Raw genomic sequence first — 19,874 nt, 5'->3', positions numbered from 1 at the left:
GACAGACTACTTTTGGAGCTTGAAGATCACAGGCTCCTAGAAAATCTTGTATTGGAAGGGGCTGATAAGGGTCACTGAGTCCAACTCCCTGAGCCTCACACAGCTGTGAAAAATGAAACCACACGACTAAGATAATTTTCCAGATGCTTCTCGAACTCTGACAGGTTGGTGCCATGAACACTGCCCTGAGGAGCCTGTTCCAGTGACTGAGCACCCTCTCCATGAAGAACCCTTACCTGATGTCCAACTGGAACCTCTCCTGATGCAGCCTCATTCCATGCCCTCGTGTCCTATCCCTGGTCACCAGAGAGAGGAGATCAGCAACTTCCCCTCCATTGCCCCTATGGAGGCAGTTGCAGACTGTGATGAGGTCCCAGCCAGTCCCAGCCGTGTCCCAGGAGTTCCCTGAGGACACGACTTCCCCGGCAACGTGAACCCTGGCGGCACTTACCTGGCTCTGCCCTTCGAGCTGGAAAGAGGCCTTCTCCTTCTCCAGCTCCTTGCGCTCCCGCTCCAGATCCTCCCACCATCTCCGGAGCTGCTGCTCACACTGAGCCAGCCTGGCCTCCTTCTCCATCAGCTCCTTCTCCCAGGCTTCCCTCTCCTTCTTCCTCTTCTCTGGGGAGGTCTTGGACATCAGTGACGCTGCTGGCAGCAGGGAGGCAGAGGTTTCACTCTCTCAGCATTCCTCCTTCGCTAAGATGGGCAGGCTATGAGGAACACACGCTGCTGCTCTGGCTGATGGATCTTTCTCCTGCCCTTCCTCCTCCTGCCTTTCCTTAGGGCTCAGTGCTTTTTTCTTCGTTAGCAAGTAGATCCACCAGCTCCCAGGGGTCTCATCACTCTCACCTCACCCTGATACTTAAAACAATTCCCCTCCTTTCTGTGAGTCTTTCCTGCTGCCCACTCACATGGTCAGAATTTCTGCAGGACCACCCTACGAGCTGACCAGCAGGTCCAGGGAGGTGATTCTGCCCTGGACTCAGCACTGGTGAGACCGCACCTCCAAGACTGTGTTCAGTTCTGGGCCCCTCACTCCAAGAAGGATGTTGAGGCTCTGGACCGCGTCCAGAGAAGAGCAACGAAGTCGGTGAAGGGGCTGGAGAACAAGTCTTATGAGGAGTGTCTCAGGGATTTGGGGTTGTTTAGCCTGGAGAAGAGGAGGCTGAGGGGAGACGTTATTGCTCTCTACAACTACCTGAAAGGATGTTGCAGAAAGGTGGGTGTTGGTCTCTTTGACAAGCGATAGGTGATAGGACAAGAGGGAATGGCATCAAGCTACATCAGGGGAGGTTTAGATTGGACATTAGCAAAAATTTCTTCACAGAAAGGGTTTTCAGGCTCTGGCAGAGGCTGCCCAGGGAGGGGGTGAAGTCATCATCCCTGGAGGTGTTTAAAAGGAGGGCAGATGGGATGCTTGGGGATGTGATTTATGAGTACACAGGTATAGTTGGAGCTGATGATCTCTAAGTTCTTTTCCAACCTAATGATTCTATGATTTAATCACATCATCCCCCATTCTGTACTGAAACCGCAGACTGCCCCGACCCAGGGGTAGGACTTTGCACTTGGCCTTGTTGAACCTCATGAGGTTGGCAGAGGCCCACCTCTCCAGCTTGTCCAGGACCCTCTGGATGACATCCCATCCTTCTGGTGTGAAAACTGCACCACTCAACTTGGTGTCATCTGCAAACTTGCTGAGGGTGCACTCGATCTCGCTGTCTGTATCATTGATGGAGACATTAAACAGCACTGGTCCCAGTGAGATTTTGAAACCAGCCGTGCTGGGAGATGAGAGCAGCCCTTGCTTTGGGCACAGCAGCCTGGGTCACTGAGAGCCGGGGTCCTGAAAGAGCAGCCAAACTGTTTGCATTAGGCAAGATGAAAGCAACCAGTGCTGCCAAGAGCTGCCCATCAGAAAATGTTGTTGGAGAATGGATTGGGAGCAGCCCTGCAGAGAAGGACCTGGGGTGCTGGGGGAGAAGCAGCTCACCATGAGTCGGCAACGGTCACTCGCAGCCCAGGAACCGACCATGGCCAAAAGCAGCACTGCCAGCGGAGCAAGGGAGGGGATTCTGTCCCTCTGCTCCAGTCTTATGAGACCCCACCTGGAGTCCTGTGTCCAGTTCTGGCACCCTCAGCACACGGCAGACATGGATCTGTTGGAGCGAGTGCAGAGGATGCCGTGGAGTTGGGTTGAGTCATCTCCCATCCGAGGACAGGCTGAGAGAGTTGGGGTTGTTCAGCCTGCAGAAGAGAAGGCTCCAGGGAGACCTTAGAGCAGCTTCCAGGACTGAAAGGGGCTCCAGGAAAGCTGGGGAGGGGCTCTTGATCAGGGAGTGCAGGGATAGGACAAGGGGGAACGATTTTCAGCTGAAAGAGGGGAGATTGAGATGAGGCCTCAGGAAGAACCATTTCCCTGAGAGGGTGGGGAGGCCCTGGCCCAGGTTGCCCAGAGAAGTGGTGGCTGCCCCATACCTGAAGGTGTTCTAGGCCAGGTTGGATGGGGCTTGGAGCAACCTGATCCAGTGCAATGTGTCCCTGCCCATGGCAGGGAGGTGGAACTGAACGGGCTTTGAGGTCTCTTGCAGCCCAAATCATTCCAAGATTCCATGATCCCACAGACTACGTCCAAAGTAATTCAGTTCCTCAAATAAATACAAACCCCCACCCCACCACACAACTCACGCTGTGCCTGATCAGATGCTACAAAACACATTTTATTTTTAACACAGTCCAGCAGAAAACACACAGTGGGAACTGTTCCCATATCCACAGGGCCTGGAAAGCATCCGGGGGTTCACTGCAGGCGATGGAGGTAGAAGCGGAGGGACTGCAGCAGCTCTGAGACACACTCATTGAGTGTGTCCGTAGCAGCGTGATGGCCAGCTGGGCTCTGGCTTCTGCTGGTGGTCCCCCTGCGCAGGTAGTAGAGCTGCTGTGGGAAGCGGCTGCAGAGCCTTCCCATGGCCGTCCACCTGCACACGTGATTGGGAGGGCTAAGGACGAGCTCCTCATACTCGTCATCTGCTCACACTGAGATCAGCAGGCGCTCCAACGGCTGCCGGCAGACGGGGCAGGTCTTGCTCATCGTGGCCCAACGCTGGATACACCCAAAGCAGAAGCTGTGCAGGCAGTAGGCCACGTAGGAGGCATTTGTAACCCCTTGCAGGCAGATGGGGCACTGGGAGCCTTCTGCTGCCTCCACCGGCCCTGCCTGGGGCCGCTGGCTCCTGCCGCCATCCCTCGCAGCAGAGCTTCTCTCCGCGCTGGCTCCATCGGTGCCCGACGCTGGGTCCTGCCAAGAGAGACGTGCAAAGTGCTGGAGCGTGTCTGGCAGAGGCACTCGGGCATCCAGCCCAGCGCAGGATGCACAGGGAGCAGAACTGTTGGAGGCACGGCATCCCGGAGCTGCCACCTCCCAGCTGCCCGGGCAGAGGGGACAGTGGTCGTCCAGCTCCGTGGCCACGCTGTCCCCATGCTGCGGCGGCTGTGGGAGTTGGCGCTGCAGCAGTGGGTGATGCACAAGAAAAGGAAGAGAGGCCACAAGCATCGGGTGGCCCAGGGAGGGCAGGAGGGAACGGCCAGGTCCTTCCCAAAGGAAACCCTCCCAGCTCCCCAGGGTGAGGTGTCCCCTCCCAGCTCACCTCTGCTGCTGCGAGCTGCAAGCCCCTGGGTGCCACGGCTGCCTGAGGCTGGCGGGGCGTGGAAAATCCTCCGGCGTTTTCATTCTCTGGCCTTTCCTCTTCCAACAGACGAGGCAGCCTTCGAGGAACCCCTGCTGCTGGTCTGGGTGATGATTCCTCCCCTGCAACTTCCTCCTGCTGCTCTGTCCTGGGGCCTGTTGCTCTTTGGTCAGGACAGATTGTACGCCTCTTTCTGCGGGAGTAGATCCACCAGCAGCCAAGAAGTCCCACCGCTGCAGGTACCGCACAGCCCATAACGTGGCGCAAGGATAAAGGCATTTTGCAGAGCCTCAGCTGATCCCTAGAAGGAGAAACAGAATCCATGGTCAAATGGTCACAGAGAAGATAACGGGAAGGCTGAGGTTCCATAAATGCCTTCAGGTATTTCTGTGAGAATGAACAGGTTGGTTTTCCAGACGCTCTGGAAATTCCCACCTCCGCTCTCCCAGCAGAGCTCACAGCAGGAGCCTCACCTGAGACCAGAGATCCCTGCACACTGCTCACCAGGACACTCATCGCTCTCCCCTCACCTCGATGCTTAAAACCACTTCACCTCCTTTATGACAGTGCTCCCTGCTGCCCGCTCACGTGGTCAGAATTCCTGCAGGACCACCCTACGAGCTGTCTCACAGCCGCACCACAAACTGACCACAAACAGAGAACTCCCGTCTCTCCCCTCTCAGCAGTTTCTGATGGAGCAGAGCCCCATTCTTCTCCACTGCCCTGTTCAGCTGCACCAACTGCACAAACAGTTCTCCCGCACCATCCTGTGGTGCAGGACGGCAGCAGCAGGACACCCAAGGATGGACAGGGCTGTCCTCAAGACCAGCACATAGAACACTTCTGAACCAGAGACGGTCAGCTGGGACAATCCAGAGCCAGTGTGGAGCGCTGGATGCTCCAGGGCCATTCCCAGCACGCAGGGCCCGGTGCAGCCCCACAGCAAACCCAGAGCTGAGCCAGGGCAGAGCTCACACCCTGTAGGTGCTCGTCCTGCGCCACCAGGCACTGCCTCTGCCTTCTGGCATGGCCGGAATCCGGTCTAAGGGTCCCACCTGAGATCAAGGCACGGCTGGAGAGCTGCAGCTGGGACTGGAGACTTGCCCAGCTTGCTCACGTGTCCCCACAGTACGATGGGATGAGGACACCAAGGAGAGAGCAGGAGTTGCTCAGCTCTCCCAGTCTGTGTCCTGTCTGCATTGATGGAAGAATCCTGGCAAAGACCAGGATGATGAGGACAAGAAGGAACGTGAACACGTGGGTCCCTTCAAAAGAAACAAACAAACCAAACACCAAGGGAAGTCAGCTTCATCTCCTGGTTCCCATCAGGTTCCAGCACAGCTTGAAGCCTCCCTGTTTCTCCGGCCAGGACAAACAACCCTCAGTGGACACATCCTGCTAAGTGCAGCACGAGGTTCCCAGGGAAGCCAGAGAATTCCCTCTCAGCACGCAAGACAAGAGCCTGGCAAGCACTAACTCCACGTGTTCAGGGCTCCCTACACCCAGGAAGGTCCATTCTGGGGACCGGCTGCTTCAAGGCTCCACCAGAAGAGAGACCAGGACAACTCCCAAGTGTCTGAGCCCCCGTACTCTGCAGGGAAAAAACCTCGCCGTGCTGCTGGTCCCTGCCTCCTCCACCTCCCGACTGGAGAGGTTATGCTGCCAAACCAAAAAACAGTGGAAATCCAGATTGGAATTAAGGACCATGTTGAAAGATGACAAAGCAAACAAGCAGGTACCTAAATTGGAAGGGAGCTCCAGCAGCCAGGCCAGGATGGCTCCCTGCACAGCCTGGAGTCAGCGATACAGCACTTGGGAAATACATCGGATCGGGATGAAGGAGCACGGGGCAAGGCTGGCACAGTCAAACCAAAACGGGACCAGCGGGGCTCGGAACATCCCCCACGTGGAAAATAACCAGGAGCACAGGCTCCAGCTCCTGGAGGCACCAGAGCAGATGACGGCAGAACCCTCAAGAACTGGAGCCCGGTGTTCAGGGCCCCGTTGGACGGGGCCTTGGGCAGCCTGAGTCAGTGGGACGTGTGCCTGCCCATCACAGGGGGTGGATTTAGATGATCTTTAAGGTCCCTCCCAACTGAAAACCTTTTTATGATTCTATGATTCTGTTTCTCCCTCTGGACTATCAGTTGCACAGCAATAAGAATACAGCCAGGGGATGGAACTGAGACTTGTCCAACAATAAGGAAGATCGATCCATGGATGAGTCTCAACGAGGGAATTGACAGAAGAGAATCAAGTGTAAAAGCACCACTGAAACTATGAACCAGCTGCTGTTGCTGGGAGCTCTCTGAGCTGGGTCAGCATTTGCTAATGGCTTGTAGAAAGTAATTAAACTTCTCTTGTGTGTGGTAAACGAAAAGAAAAGGGAAGACTTTGAATCAAGAGCCCTGTGTTCCAGCCTGGCCAGATTCCTCGGCGAGCACCCACTGTCTGCAAACTGGAATAAAACTCAATCCTGCACCGCTGTGCGTTTGTGGCTTGGAGAGCACGTAAATGGTCCCAGGAGTTTGGGGGCAGCAGGAGCACAGGGAGGCACCAGAACAAGAGCTGACAGAGCCCTCAAGAACTGGAGCCCTGCAATGGAGATTAAACCCCGAGCAATGACTGCGCAGAAGCAGGCACGGACACACCCGACCTACCCTGGACGTAGGGCAGAGTTTCCTCTCCGGCGGAACCGGCACCAGGCACTGCGACGGCTGAACTGCAGCTGCTTTGTTTCTCACACACAGAGCAAGGCGCAGGCAGCTCCCAGCGGAGAGACCACCTGCCTCCTCCAGATCCTCCTGGAGAGTGAGTCCAGAGGGTGCTTGTCCTGGACAGCAGAGAGGTCTCCGAGGACACAGGGCAGCATCACAGACGATGACATCACAGACGTCACGGCCAGAACCATGGTTTGGGTGGGAAGGAGCCTCAAACATCCCTCTAGTCCAAACCCCCCCGAGGGGCAGCAACACCCTAAGAGGCTCTGAATGACGATTTGGGCCATCAAAATGGTGCATAATTTGAAAAATGAGGCTTTGTTCACTGAAAGAGGATTTGGAAGATAAAAATGAGCATTTGGAACCTAAAAATAAGGGTTTGGCCTCTAAAATTGAAGCACTGGAAATTCAAAATCAGACTTTGTGCCTTAAAAATGAGGCTTTCAGGCACAAATGAGTGTTTAGACACAAAAAAATAAGGGTTTAGACCCTCAAAAAGACTCTGAGGGTCTTAAAAAGTCTATGGGTCCTAAAAAACAGGTTGGAAGCCTAGAATTGAGGATTTCAGCCCAAAACATGAGCCTTTGGCACTAAAGGGATGGGTGCGGGGCTACAAATGAGTCTTATGATCCTGCAAGGGAGGAGAACCTCTTGGTTCCTCTGTAGCCCCCAAAAATGCAGCAAACCTCCATGGCAGCTAAAAAAACCCACCCCGGCCCCCCGAATGCCTCCTGGGCCTAGAGGAACCCCAAAACTCAGCCCTATCCCCCCATAGTGACCCCAAATCTCCCCCAAAGCCTTAGGGGACCACAAAATCCAACACCAGCTCCCTCAAAACTTCTGGGGACCCCAGAACCTCACCATAGCCTCTTCACAATGGCCTCCCTAAGGCCCTGAGCACCCCAAAACTCCACCCCAGCCCCCTAATACCCCTTGCCAAGCCCCACAGGAACTCCAAACCCCAGTCCCAGCTCCCTATAGCCTCCCCCAAATCTCATCACTGAGAGTGCACTGAGTCTCATCAAAGTCCTGAGAGAATACAATTTCTTTTCATATTTATTGTTAGAGGTATATAATAAAAAAGAGAAATAATTGGAAGGTGTTAACCAGAAAGGGCGACGCTGCTGAGATTGGTCACAAAAAGAAGCTGAGGTACTTCCAAATCTGAAAAAGAAAATGTTTTCTCATCAGCCTGCATCCTGACTGTCCGTTGCAGCAAGTCGCTGGCTGAATTCGTCTAGTTAGTTCTGCTGCCAGCTGGAAGTCTTGTTCTCCAGCCCAGCAGAGCACTCGCTCCGTGTTCACTTCTGCCAGCCACACTGGGCCGAGGCAGTCCCCGTGGTGGCACCAGGAGGCTTGACTTTGATGCCGTGAAAAGCCAAAGTCAATATTCAGTGCCAATTTGATTATTAAGCAGGTATTCCTTTAATAAACGGCGCTGGGGTACACATGGGGTAATCCACCTAATGTGTCCAACTACTGAGAGTGCTTACAGGACTTTGTGTCCCCGGTGATCCACAGGATCGGTCCCTTCCCCTTATCCAAAAGGGGATAACACTTAGCATTAGACACACGCCTTCATTGTCTGAACGTGCACAAACTGGCTGGATTGGGAAACCACAGGAAGGGGAAGGTGAAAGCATGAAGCGTAATGAGTGGAAGATCTGACAGAAAAAGGCCCTTTCCAAAAGGGTCCTGGAGAGTCTTGTGGCAATGCACAGAGGCAGCGAGGCAACAGCTATGCTCGCACAGCGCTTGCCTCTCCTACAGGAACCCTCTTTGCCGGTTGCCAGCAGCACCTGTGGTGCCAAAGCAGAAAGAAGGTGATGGCAAGAACCAGGCAGCTGGCTGCTGGCAATACTCTGCCTCTCACTGGAGGACGCTTTCTAAGTACTGCTGGAAAGTCCTCTTCCTTCTACTCATCCCCAGACAGGCTTTCCACAGCTGGTTTAGTTCAACTCTCTGTCCAGAAGCTTTAGTTACCCAGCTTGGTTACTCAATACCCAGTTCTCTTCAAGGGCTGTCCTAATGAAACAGAACATGGAAGGTCTGGAGGCCTCGTCGGGTGGGGCGAGGATTTGGCTGCGAGGGGAGGCATTTGGTTTCTAAGAACTTGAACAGTTTTTAGAGAACTTGTCTATAACCTTCCAAAACAGGACAAACCCAAACCTGTTGCTTTCCAGGCAGTTGATCTACATTAAAAGCCACCTAATCCCAATACTTATTAAAAGGTCCAGAGTGTTTGTGTTTTACAGGCAATCGGTACAGCTCTACGCAGCCCTCTCCAGCTGAGCCCAGCACAGCTTCACCTTGCAATTCAGCTGGAGACTGCCTGCCGCAGCAACGGCTGCTTTCAGAAACTCCTTCTTCTGCAGCTCCACGCCTCTCCCCTGACAGGGCTGCATCTTTCCCTCTCTACTCTTCAGCTTGCCCTAAAGACAGTCCTCCTCGCAGAAGCGTGTTAAAGACAAGAAAGCTTGCAGCTAACCGCTAGCCCGCACATACGGTTGCTCTATGCACGCTTCATTCATTAACCAGGACAATTTTGTTTCTCACATGAAAAGCAACGCTTCCCTTCGCACAGGTTCAGCTGGGAAATACATTTCATCCTAATAGCCTTGTTTGATCCGGTGTTCACAAACTGTGATGCCATCACATTCTAAGTTGAAGTGGAGAACGCTCCAGCCAGGGCTGTCAGCTCAATCGACTGTGGTGTGCAAAGAGAAGTCACAAAAAAGACACATACCTGAATACTGTTGGCATGGAGGGCACCGACACATTGCTTTTCCCTCTCGCTGTCCTGCAGGTGAGGATCCTGCAGGGGCTCTTGATGGGTACTCCCATCAACTTCTCTCTGCTGCAAGAACAAAGGGAACAAGTTGTTATGGCAAACCACACCGAGTAACTGTGCTTTAAAGGAACCATCCCCGCAGCTCTCACCACCACGCGTGACACCCCCAACACCTGGTGAGTTCTAAGCCATGCCAGACTGCCCCGAGCCCACCACGACTAGACAGAGCTGCTCGAGCTTTTCCTGACACTCTGAGGCCACTGAAGCGAGGACAATCAGCTGAGTTTTTGGAATAGAGGCTTTGCTTGAGGCAGGAGGTGTACTCCAGTTCATCCGGGTTCAGCAGCCTCTGAAAGGCCGCAATTTCATTTTGTGACCTCAAGCTCACCCCCACAGGATATCTTAGCCATTAAGCTAATTGGAGAAATATTTTAGCAGCTGCTTTTTCCCAGCTTATGACTGCCCCATGACCTCCTGAGGCACAAGTTCAGCCACATTTAAAGTGGATCAAAGACACTGAGGATGGAGTAAGAAGCACAAGAAACTCAAGCTTATTTCATTCACACCTCCATCTCCAGACAGAGCCCTTCCTTCAGGTCTTAGAGCCCCTTCTTCTCCTGCAGGAAACCAGGATCAGGAATCAGGTTTCGGCCACCTCTCCTGAGAGAGCCCTATAGCCGTGTGCAAATTCTTCTCAAAGAAACAGTTCTACCCCCCTGCCAGCCCCAAACAGGAGGATAGTTGTGATGTACCTTCTCATCTGTTTCAGCAGTGGAACCTCTTCCTTATTAACCAGGCTTCAGCATTTCTCTCCACTTGGACTCTAGCTGGCTGCTTGCCTTGCCCTGGTTTTCTCTGCGTTGTAGCCCCTCCTCTGCCCGCTCTAGAGGAGAAGAGAAAGTGGAGGTTGGCTTTCGCACGGCTCTGAGAAGACGCACTGCCTGTGGAACACTGTTTCCATCAGTGCATCTCCCATCTCCAATGTGCCCCCTCCCGAGGCAAAGGGCATCTTTAACACAACAATCCAAAGGCAGCAGGAGTTACTGCAGTTAGAGAATCCATAAACTTCACATTCTATGGGATATAGCAGGATACATCCATACAGAACCTTCTGCATTTGCATTAAGAATGAGTCCTGCCCAAATCAGGCAGATAGAAGCAAAATAAGCCACCTCAGCTGCAGATACCCTCACGCTACGGAAGCTCCTAGTGCTACTGTCTCATTTGGTGAGGATGCCAGACACTGCCTTACATTTCCCCTCCTAGAGATGGTCCCTCTGGCTTAGGAAGCAGATCAGCTCTTCCACCACATGACCTCTGTGCTGGAGAACTTCAGACCCACACGATCATAGAATAGTTTGTGATGGAAGAGACCTTAAAGATCACCCAGTTACAACCCCGCTGCCATGGGCAGGGACACCTCCCACTAGATCAGGCTGCCCAAGGCCCATCCAACCTGGCCTTGAACACCTCCAGGATGGGGCAGCCACAACTTCCCTGGGCAACTCATTCCAGAGCCTCACTACCCTCATCATGAAGAAATTCTCCTTATGTCTAGTCTAAATCTGCTCCTCTCCAGCTTATACCCGTTGCCCCTCGTCCTATCACTACAAGCCTCTGTTTACACCCCCTTCCCAGCTTTCCTGTAGCCCCTTCAGGTACTGGAAGGTCTCTCCTGCAGGCTGAACCCCAACTCTCTCAGCCTGTCCTCACAGCAGAGCTGCTCCAGCCCTTGGATCACCTCTGTAGCCCTGGTCAGGACTCGCTCTAACAGGTCGGGGTCTCACCAGAACAGAGCAGAGGGCCGGAATCTCCTCCCTCGCCGATCCCACTGCTATGGATGCACAGAACATCTCTGCCACAGCCACTGCTCCCTCTGTGGGGAGAAACGGGTGTAAATCCCAGGAGTTAGTTTTCCACTCGCTAAGGTAAACCACGACAGAAGCACAAGGATTTTCAGTCCCTACACAGAAGCTTCCTACATCCCTTGAAGCAACATCACTTGCCCGGTGCTCAAGGAAGCTTGAGGCATCTGTGTAAAGGAATGATGCACCATGGACCTCCAGGAAGCCATAAGCACCACTCCAGTCTGGATGTGAATTCTCTATGATTTTTCATAGCCCTCGTCTGGACTCGCTCTAACAGGTCTGTGTCTTTCGTATGTTGGGGATTCCAGAGCTGAACACAGGGCTCCAGGTCGGGTCTCACCAGAGCGGAGCAGAGGGCCGGAATCTCCTCCCTCACCAGTCCCACTGCTTTGCAGGCATCCATCACCGGTGCTTCTCATCCCGTCACTTTTCTTGGCAGCTGAGGTCAGAATTGACACAAACAAATTGTTGAAGACAACAAATCTAAATCCGTTTCCTCATCATCTGAATTCAGCCTGTGTCCTACACAATTAGGCCAATGCCAGGCCAACCATCTATGAACCACATCCAATGGTCACAGGCAGTGTCAGAGCCACCCAGATGCAGAAGGAATTAAACCAGAAGATCAGCCTCATCTCCTGGGCCAGGCAACCACCAGCAATCCAGCCAAAGACACCCCAAGGGATAAAGCAAAAGCTGTCACTCACCAGGGGGAATTGGTGGGGGACCGGTTTTACCAGTGGGGTTCAATCCCCTACCCCCAGTGAAGCTCTGCTTCTGCCCCAGACCTGCCCTCCCAAGAAGCGCTGGGATTTTTAGCCACTTTCCAGCCAGAACTCCTCATAGTTCTGGCTGCACTTTGAGTGTGTGCAGGACCCCTTGCTAAACTTTCCCTCACACTCAACTGTAGCTGCTTCCTTCAGGACAAGCTTTGAAGCAGATCTGCATTCAGACTGGGTCAACCCAGAACAGCACATGCCGTCTACAGATACCTCTGATCCCAAGAGATTTCTCAGTCTTACCTCAGATCCAAAGAGGTTTCCCAGGTCTTCTCAAACCAGAGAGGGCACAGGAGTTTCTTGGATCTCTGGAGGGAGAAGACCACACACTTGAAGGGCAATTACAGCACTCGGTCTGGGAAGACCCAACAGAAAATTACTGCTCAGGGAGTGTTGAGCAGAAAAAGAGAGCTGTTCAAATATTCATTCATCAGTTAAACAACCCATCACTGGCTGATCACAGCCACCAACTGATTCCTTCAAGAAGCTCCTTCTCTGGCCAGCACAGAGCATCTCTGCCACAGCCACTGCTCCCTCTCTGGGAGAAATGAGTGTAAATCCCACGAGATAATTTTTCACTCTTTAAGGTAAACCACAACAGAAGCACAAGGATTTTCAGTCTCTACAATGAAGCTTCCTACATCCCTTCAAGTAACATCATTTGCCCTGGGCTCAAGGAAGCTTTAGGTTTTGGAAAGATTCCACTTCTTGCATTCCTAAATCACAGGCAAACCTCAGCCAATCTCAGCCGCCGCTTGTAAGACCTGGTCTACAGCCCCTTAAGAATTTTGTTGCCCTTCTCTGGACGTGCTCCAGTGCCTCAATGTCCTTCTTCTAGTGAGGGGCCCAACACTGAACAAAGCATTCAAGGTGCGGCCTCACCAATGCCGAGTACAGGAGAAGCCTCCCCACTCTACAGCTGTGGAGGAGAACTGGTTCTCTTCTCCTCTGGACTGGGAGAAATGCAATGAAGCAGTTCTGGGACGGACAGACTGGTAAGAAAGGGAGGAGGTTCCCCTCGGCAGGGTGAAGCCTTTCAGAGCACATTCTAGGAGCCCCACAACCAGAATGGACTCTTCCTTCAGAAGAGTTGAGCATGTAAGTGAGCTGAGGGCAGTGGGAACTCCTGTCATACAAGAACTGTACATTTCTCCTACCCAATTTCCTGACCCCATGCAGAAGGAGGACTTGCTACCACCTCTCTGGCTAAAAGTGCCCTTACGTTCTGGCCTCTACCCCATTGCGGCAACAACCCCTGAAAGCCACATACATCCATACACCAAACGCAGACACAGGCGAAAACCCACCTCCTTGGTTTTTAAATGTCAGTCCCTGGTGCTTCTCTGCAGTTTCCTCTGGAGAGGATTCCTGGCCTCAAGGACAGTTCTCCACTCCCAACTCGGTGCTGACTCCACGTCCATCTAATGTATCCACCTGTCGATTTCTTCTACCTGAAGGGCGGTGCGAGTTGTTATCAGCACCTGAAAGGGTTGCTTCCAGCTTTCTGCAAGTTCCGCTCTCCCACGTCTTGATGTGGACGTACTCTCCAGCCTGGAAAGGGTGTCCTGGAGAATCTAAAGCGAGAGGCTCAGAACATGTTACACACCACCCCAGGTCACTCACTGTTTTACCCAGTGACAGCAGAGAAGAATTTAGCTCTGTTTCTCTTTTTAACACTCTGTCTTGAGGAAAAATGGTCATTTGATAAGGCCTCCCAAACATTAATTCATACAGACTGGTCTTAAGTCTCAGCTCTTGGCTGTAGCCTTGTTCTTAGCAAAGCCAGTGCAAGAGCTTGGGACCACCGCAAAGAAGGCTCCTGACAAATCTTACCCTTTGGTCTCTGCAGAGTTTGATTCATCCTTTCCGCTTTCCCACTAGTGGGGGCTCCAGGGGGTGGGCAGGGCCCATTTTCTTCCTAGGACTTGGCTCAACTCTTGTACAATCTCTGCTATAAAGTGAGGAGCTCTAGCTGACAACAGACCTATGGGAATTGCAAACCCTGGTATAATTCCCTTCAAGGAGGTTTTAGTCACCTCTCTTGCTTTAGGCCTGCTGCATGGTAATGCCTCTGGACAGCCTGACAATGTGTCTCCTGGTCCCAACAGGTCCCGGGATCCGCCCCATCGGGGCAGTTCAGAGAAATCTCTCTGTCAGGGATCACCAGGGGCATTTCCTCTGTGAGTGACTCCCGGGGGAGAGCGCTTGAGAGGGACAGGATTATCGGTCAAACAGATTCACAGCTTCCCACAATGGATATTCAGATCTCTCTCTATGGAAGGGATTAATACCAAGATACCTTTTCCCGCTGCCCTTGAGCTGCTCGCTCGGACAGCCCATTACGTACCTTCATCGGGGAGTTTCCCACCTGAGGAGCCTTGCAATGCATTAGGGCCACTTCTCTCCGTTTCCGGAGGTCTTCCCGCAACTGCAGAATTCCTTCTCGATGCTTGATGGGGGATCCTTGTGCAGTTAACAGTCCTCTTTCTTTGATTACTGCCCGATGGACATGGATGGCCCCCGAAGCATATTTAGAGTCCGTCCATAGATTTACCTTCTAAAGGCTATTATGATTCCATAATTCCAATATTCCCTTTACCCCTAGAAAGGCAGCTGCATTTCCTACAGCAGCTGTTTGGAGCTCCTTCAATCAGGAGCACTTGTGCCACCACTGCCCGTAGGCCCTGGCCACCCCTGACTCACGTTACCTAATTGCTTAGAAAATGACCCCTCCAGTCTTTCCCTGTCTCCTGCTCTCTGGGCTAAGACCCCCAAAGCTCGAGGCTGTCTTTCCTGCACAAACAACTCAAAAGGTTTTCTTCAATCGGGCACTCCCAGAGCTGAGGCAGACAGAACGACCACCTTAATGGCTTCCAGGGCTTTCCTCAAGTCCCCACATCTGCAGCACTTCCCCAGAGTCTCTAAGGGTTTTCTAGAGAACCTTTACCACAAGTCCATCATGAGGTACCCCCAGGCGACACCATCAGCCATTCCTAGAAGGTCTCTCAGCTCCCACACGGCTCTGGGCTCAGCGGTTCTGCAGGCGCTTCCTTGTGATCGCTCCTGAGTCGCTGACGTCCCAGCTGTCACTCCAGGGCTGTCTCTGTGACCAGCACGCAGGGCGCAGAGCGCTGCAACCTCCTCGGTGGGCACAAAGGCAGGGGATCCTGGCTTGGAGACCATCCTGGTGTGACGCCGTGGGACTCGTCCACCGCATCCACGCTGGGCTTGCTTCTGTCACCCATGGCCTCCTCTTCCAGCAGACTCACAAAAAAAAGACAAATGAAAGCACTTTGTTAAATTTAAAACGCTAATTAGCATTTAATAACATTGAAAAAGATAAGTAAGAGTAAACCAGGTTTCCCCGCTCCCCCCAACAACCCCATGCCCTTAGCGTATGGCCTGGTGAAGGATGCTGCTGATGACTCTGTTGGCCTTCTCTTTCTCCTTCTTCATGATCGGATCCATCTGAAAACAGCGCCAGAGTCGCAGCGTTTCATCCCCAGCAACCGAGGCCACTGTTTCTCCATCAGGGCTCAGAGCCATGCTCAAGACTCTTCCTGTGTGACCTGAGGAGGAGGTCTGCGCTCAGGGATGGGCCATTCAGCACACACCCTGCTCCCTCTGCTTCTGCCACCATGCTCACATTTACTCCGCTGTGCCCCAGGAACCCCACCAGCTTGCAGAGCTGTCCCCACACCGTGCTGCAGCAGCACCAATTCACCCCCCAGGCGTGCATTTGGAGCAACAGCGCTCCTTCAGCAGCCCCCAGGAGGGCCTCCCTCGAGCAGCACGCGCCTCTGCTCACCATCCTGCATCAGTGGGGCTCCAGGTTGCGCCACCGCTCTGCTCAACCCAAGGATCACAGCTGCCTTCAGCCTCCAGCAGCCCTCCCTTCCCCAGGCAAGGGGTGCAGCCTACCTCGCAGCTTGGTGACCTTGGACATGGCTGGATACTTCCAGATCACCAGCTGATTCTCTCCATGGCCTGAAATGAGCTCCTTGTAGTTTGTTGACCACAGGATGGAAGAAACCTGGCAGGAGGCAGGAATGCAGGGAAGACAAGCTGCTTGTGCTGATGCTCAGCACCCAGAGAGGAGCACGGCCCCCTCCTTGTCCCTGCCCCGGCGCCTCAGGAGCCAGCAACTCCGCTCCGGCGTCCCACCAGAAGCCCTTTATACCCAACCTGACGTCCATGTCTCACCTGGGAACGGGCATCAACATTGCTGAGGCAGCTGCCAGAACACACGTTCCAGAGGCGGATGCGTTTGTCACTGGTTCCGCCTCCAGTGGCCAAAATGCTGGACTGCCACGGACACCATGCCAGAGCCTGCGAGAAGAGGGCTTGTCCTAAGGCGTGCCAGAAGCAACCTGTGCGCAGGCAGTGCTGCACATCTGCCCCGCATGCAAACGCGTGCCCACCGCTGCCCCGCACTCACCTTGACAGCACCCTGGTGCTGACGGAAGGTCTGGACTGGAGCAAATCCTCCATGGCCCCCCTGGATGCTTGGCCAGATGTTCACCACATGGTCATCACCACCACTGGCAAGGTAGTGGCCATCTAGAGACCACTTCAGTCCACACACCTCCCGTGTATGACCAGCGAGCGTGGCCACGTGATGCTCAGCGACTCGGACATCGTGGTGGTGGATGAGGCCACTGCGTGACCCGCTGCAGAGAGAAGGTGCTCAGGGTCAGGCTGTACACATCGGCATGAAAAGCCCTCCTGGCGCTGAGGCAGGACTGCTGGACCTGCCGCAGGGTTTCACACCAGTGCTACCAGCAGCGCTGGCCTGCTGGGCCGAGTGAAGCAGATCCAGAAGAATTTGCACCAGCTCTACACCACCCTTCCCACCTTCACCCACTGCTTTACCTGGACAGGATGTAGCTGTTCCAGCTGAGACAGCCCACACGGGACACATGGCTGGTCAGAGTGCGGAGACGTTTCTGACGCTTGATGTCCCACAGCTAGAGAAGCAGAGCAAGAAGTTCTCCAGAGCATCAGGAAATGCCAGCCCCATTGCTTTGCCCTACAAATGCCACTGTGCAGGCTCTGGCATTCAGCCTGGTCACTCTGGGAGCAGCAATCAATTTGTATCTCATGCCCACAGAACAGAGGAGAACTCGAGGGCTCAGAAACCCCAAACCCAAGCTCTGCCTCGTTGCTGCAGCTCTTCACTGGCTGTGGACATCTCCAGACCACACCAGGCAAGTCAGAGCGTGTTGCACCCTTCTTGTGCCGGCCAAGCCTTTGTCCCAAGGCCCCACAGCTCCAGCAATCCCTGCACAGTTCCAGTTTCACTCCTGCACTCACCTGCACCTCACCATTGCTCGTGCCAACAGCAAGGCAGTCTCCGCCGTTACCCCAGGACACAGAGGAAACATAACCAGCTGCGTACTCTGTCTCCATGAGGTTGATGGTCTCGTCAGTGGTGTGGTCCCACAGGTAGACAGTGGTGTCCAGAGCCAGCGCCAGGAGGTTTTGAGTGCTCCAGTCAAGGAGAGTCAGATCTACAGTTTGGAAGAGCAATGCAATGCAGGTCACACTCTGCTGCCCTGGAGAGCCCTTCACCAGGGCTGATGCTGCACCTTCTGGCTGTCACCATGCCCAGCTGGGGGCCCCATAGCCTCAGTCTAAGTCACCTGCACAGCCCTTGGGACCACTGTTCCTGGAAGGCTTCACCCCAAAAGTGGTCCGGGCCAGCCCGAGGCCATAGGAGACTGAAACAGCCCAGGCAGAGTTCCAGTTCCTCAGACCACACTGTCCTGGGAACTGCACTGCACTACACAATGACCTCAATGCCCAGCACTCGACATCGCAGCCCACTTACAATAGTCATCGCGGATGTCTGGAGCATCCAGGATCCGGTCTGCTGCGGACAAAATGCGTCGGCCCTTCCTCCTGATGGACCCAGGCATCACCTGGTGCCTGTAGAGCGCTTTGAGGTTGTTCTGAAAGCCTGTGTGCAGACAAACACTTTGGTTAGCCTGAGTTCCTGTTTCCTCCCAGCTAAGCCCTGCTCACTCAAGGAGAAATCCCTCCCAGGGAACATGCAGCCCTGAGAGCAGAGCCACGCTCAGAAGAGTGCAGGGCACTAACAGCACTGGCGGGGTGAACTGCTCAGCGAGGGAGTTGGAAGCTTGTGCAGCCATCGGGAAGGTTTGCCACCTGCAGCTCCACGAAGCACCCGGCAGCTTTTGTAAATCAATTCACTGGAGCTGCCACACAGCCCCTCAGCCACCGGAAACCTAAGGATTAGGGAAGCCCCAACGTGCACAGCAGCTCCGAGAAGCCAGCTGATCCCTCCAAGTGTGGAGCCTCTGGGCTGCTGTTCCCCTGCCCAGGGGTCTCCAGCTGAGCCAACTCACCCAGACCCTGTCCCTCACCTGCCACAGTGCTCTGATCCTTTCCACTGAGGCCCAGGATCTTTGCCTCTTCCACATCAAAGCCGTTCAGAATCACTGCCCGGGCTCTCTGGCGCTCCTACAGAGACAATCTGCCCTCAGCAAGATGCATGGGAAACACAAAGCCCGTGCTCCACTTCAAACTGCAGCTGGCAGAGCACACACCTCAGCCGCCTTCTCCTAGGATCAGGAGGTGCCCAGCCGTGGGGTGGGCGTCAGCGGCACCCAGACAGCTCCAAGGGCTTGGAGCTCGATAACAGTCAGTTTGGGGCCTGACTCAGCTGCTCTCGCTAACTTCATTCTCTGAAAGCTACTGCATGCTTTTGAGACAGCGTTCCTCGCTAGACGGGATCCCACAGGGCACTGGTACACAAAAAGACCAATGCTCACACTTATCCCTCAGGAACCGAGGCCATCCTCGACACAGCGGAAAAAGGCCGTGCTGTCAAGGCAGGGCAGACAGGACAGATGACCCTAAAGGGACCAACAGAGGATTCCAGCCCATCTACGTCACCCTTGGTATAAAACTGAGAGACCACGAGGATCGGCCACCTCTTCTGCAATGGCCAGTGAGGACCTCGTCTCTCTGTTTGCCCCTGACCCTGGACCCGTGTGTTCCTCAATCCGGTTCCTGACACCAGCTCCATCCTGGCCTTGGAGCCATTCCCTCTTGTCTGCTCTGCAGGATCTGTGGTGACATTCAGTCACCAAGTTTAATAATCATTATTATTATTATTATTATTATTATTATTATTTCATTAAAGCTGCAGTTTTAGTTTCCAGCTCACAAGTCTCTTTCCTCTCATCTCCCTTTCCCTCTTTCCCTGGCAGTGGGGAAGGGAGGGATTGGGGAGTACAACTACATGGTTTTAGCTGCCGAAATCAGCTGGGCTCAGTCTAAACCGTGACACAGCTCCAAATGTTTTTTCCTCAGACTCCAGCACACTGTCCTGCTCCTATTGTCACACAGAAGAGTGAACAGGTCAGTGTCTCATGGACAGCAGAGAAAGCCACAGCCACAAGGAACCAAACGCTTTCTAAATAGATGTCAGAACCCAGCAGATGCATTCCAGAGCAGCTCCCCATGCAGACATTGTCCTGGAACAGCTCCCGCCAGCAGCGTCACTGGGCACAGACTCACATGAGCTATGGACCTCTGTACCCAGGGATGATGAGGCTTTCAAATGGACCAAAGGAAGCAGCAGAGGCTCTTCCCTGCCTCCAGGGCAATGTCCCTACAGAACAGCTTCGCTCAGGCTCCCCTGTCCCCATTCTCTTCTCGGGCCGTACAGCTCCAGCCTCATCCCCAGCTCCTGAAGGGCAGAGCTGGAGGCAGCGCTGCTTGGAGCTGTCAGCCTCACGCACCCATGCGAGAGAACTTCCAGGTTGCTTCTCTGGGAAAGGCCAGGAAGGGGTTTGGGAGGGACCACTGCAGTCAACGGAACTCAGGAACACACTCACCTTCTTGGCAGGTGACACCTCAGCAGGGTCCTTCTGTCTGGTCAGGAGGAACTTGGCCACATCCACGTCCAGAGCGCTACGGCTGGCAATGTAGCGATCTGGCCCAGCGATCCTTTGCGTCCTCTGCATTCTGGATCCTTCTTTACCTGCATTCACACACATCGC

The 19,874-nt window shown here is 53.9% G+C and overlaps 1 protein-coding gene across 15 annotated transcripts; it reads right to left on the bottom strand.

The window, feature by feature from the left end:
- Positions 1–3,794: 3,794 nt before the first annotated feature.
- Positions 3,795–19,853, bottom strand: LOC128850901 (cell division cycle protein 20 homolog). 15 transcript variants are annotated; one of them, XM_054055944.1, is made up of 18 exons: positions 19,710–19,853; positions 18,231–18,327; positions 17,675–17,803; positions 17,158–17,354; positions 16,717–16,811; positions 16,283–16,514; positions 16,048–16,173; positions 15,766–15,877; positions 13,678–15,413; positions 13,388–13,418; positions 13,152–13,295; positions 12,088–12,152; positions 11,406–11,504; positions 10,985–11,073; positions 9,950–10,080; positions 9,762–9,814; positions 9,153–9,263; positions 7,441–7,570 (listed from the first exon to the last, which is right to left on the bottom strand). In XM_054055944.1, the coding sequence occupies exons 1-9, from the start codon at positions 19,836–19,838 to the stop codon at positions 15,235–15,237; spliced, it is 1,296 nt and encodes a 431-aa protein (XP_053911919.1). In that variant the 5' UTR covers positions 19,839–19,853; the 3' UTR covers positions 7,441–7,570; positions 9,153–9,263; positions 9,762–9,814; positions 9,950–10,080; positions 10,985–11,073; positions 11,406–11,504; positions 12,088–12,152; positions 13,152–13,295; positions 13,388–13,418; positions 13,678–15,234. The 15 variants fall into 15 exon arrangements, with proteins under 15 accessions (XP_053911910.1, XP_053911914.1, XP_053911919.1 ...); XM_054055949.1 differs by having other exon boundaries at positions 14,192–15,413; XM_054055943.1 differs by having other exon boundaries at positions 13,388–15,413.
- Between the last annotated feature and the right edge of the window lie 21 nt (positions 19,854–19,874).

Source organism: Cuculus canorus, unplaced genomic scaffold (assembly GCF_017976375.1).
Source record: "Cuculus canorus isolate bCucCan1 unplaced genomic scaffold, bCucCan1.pri subtelo1, whole genome shotgun sequence".
Taxonomy (NCBI): domain Eukaryota; kingdom Metazoa; phylum Chordata; class Aves; order Cuculiformes; family Cuculidae; genus Cuculus; species Cuculus canorus.
Note: the sequence above shows the minus strand (reverse complement) of the source record. Positions and strands in the feature narration are given on the sequence as shown.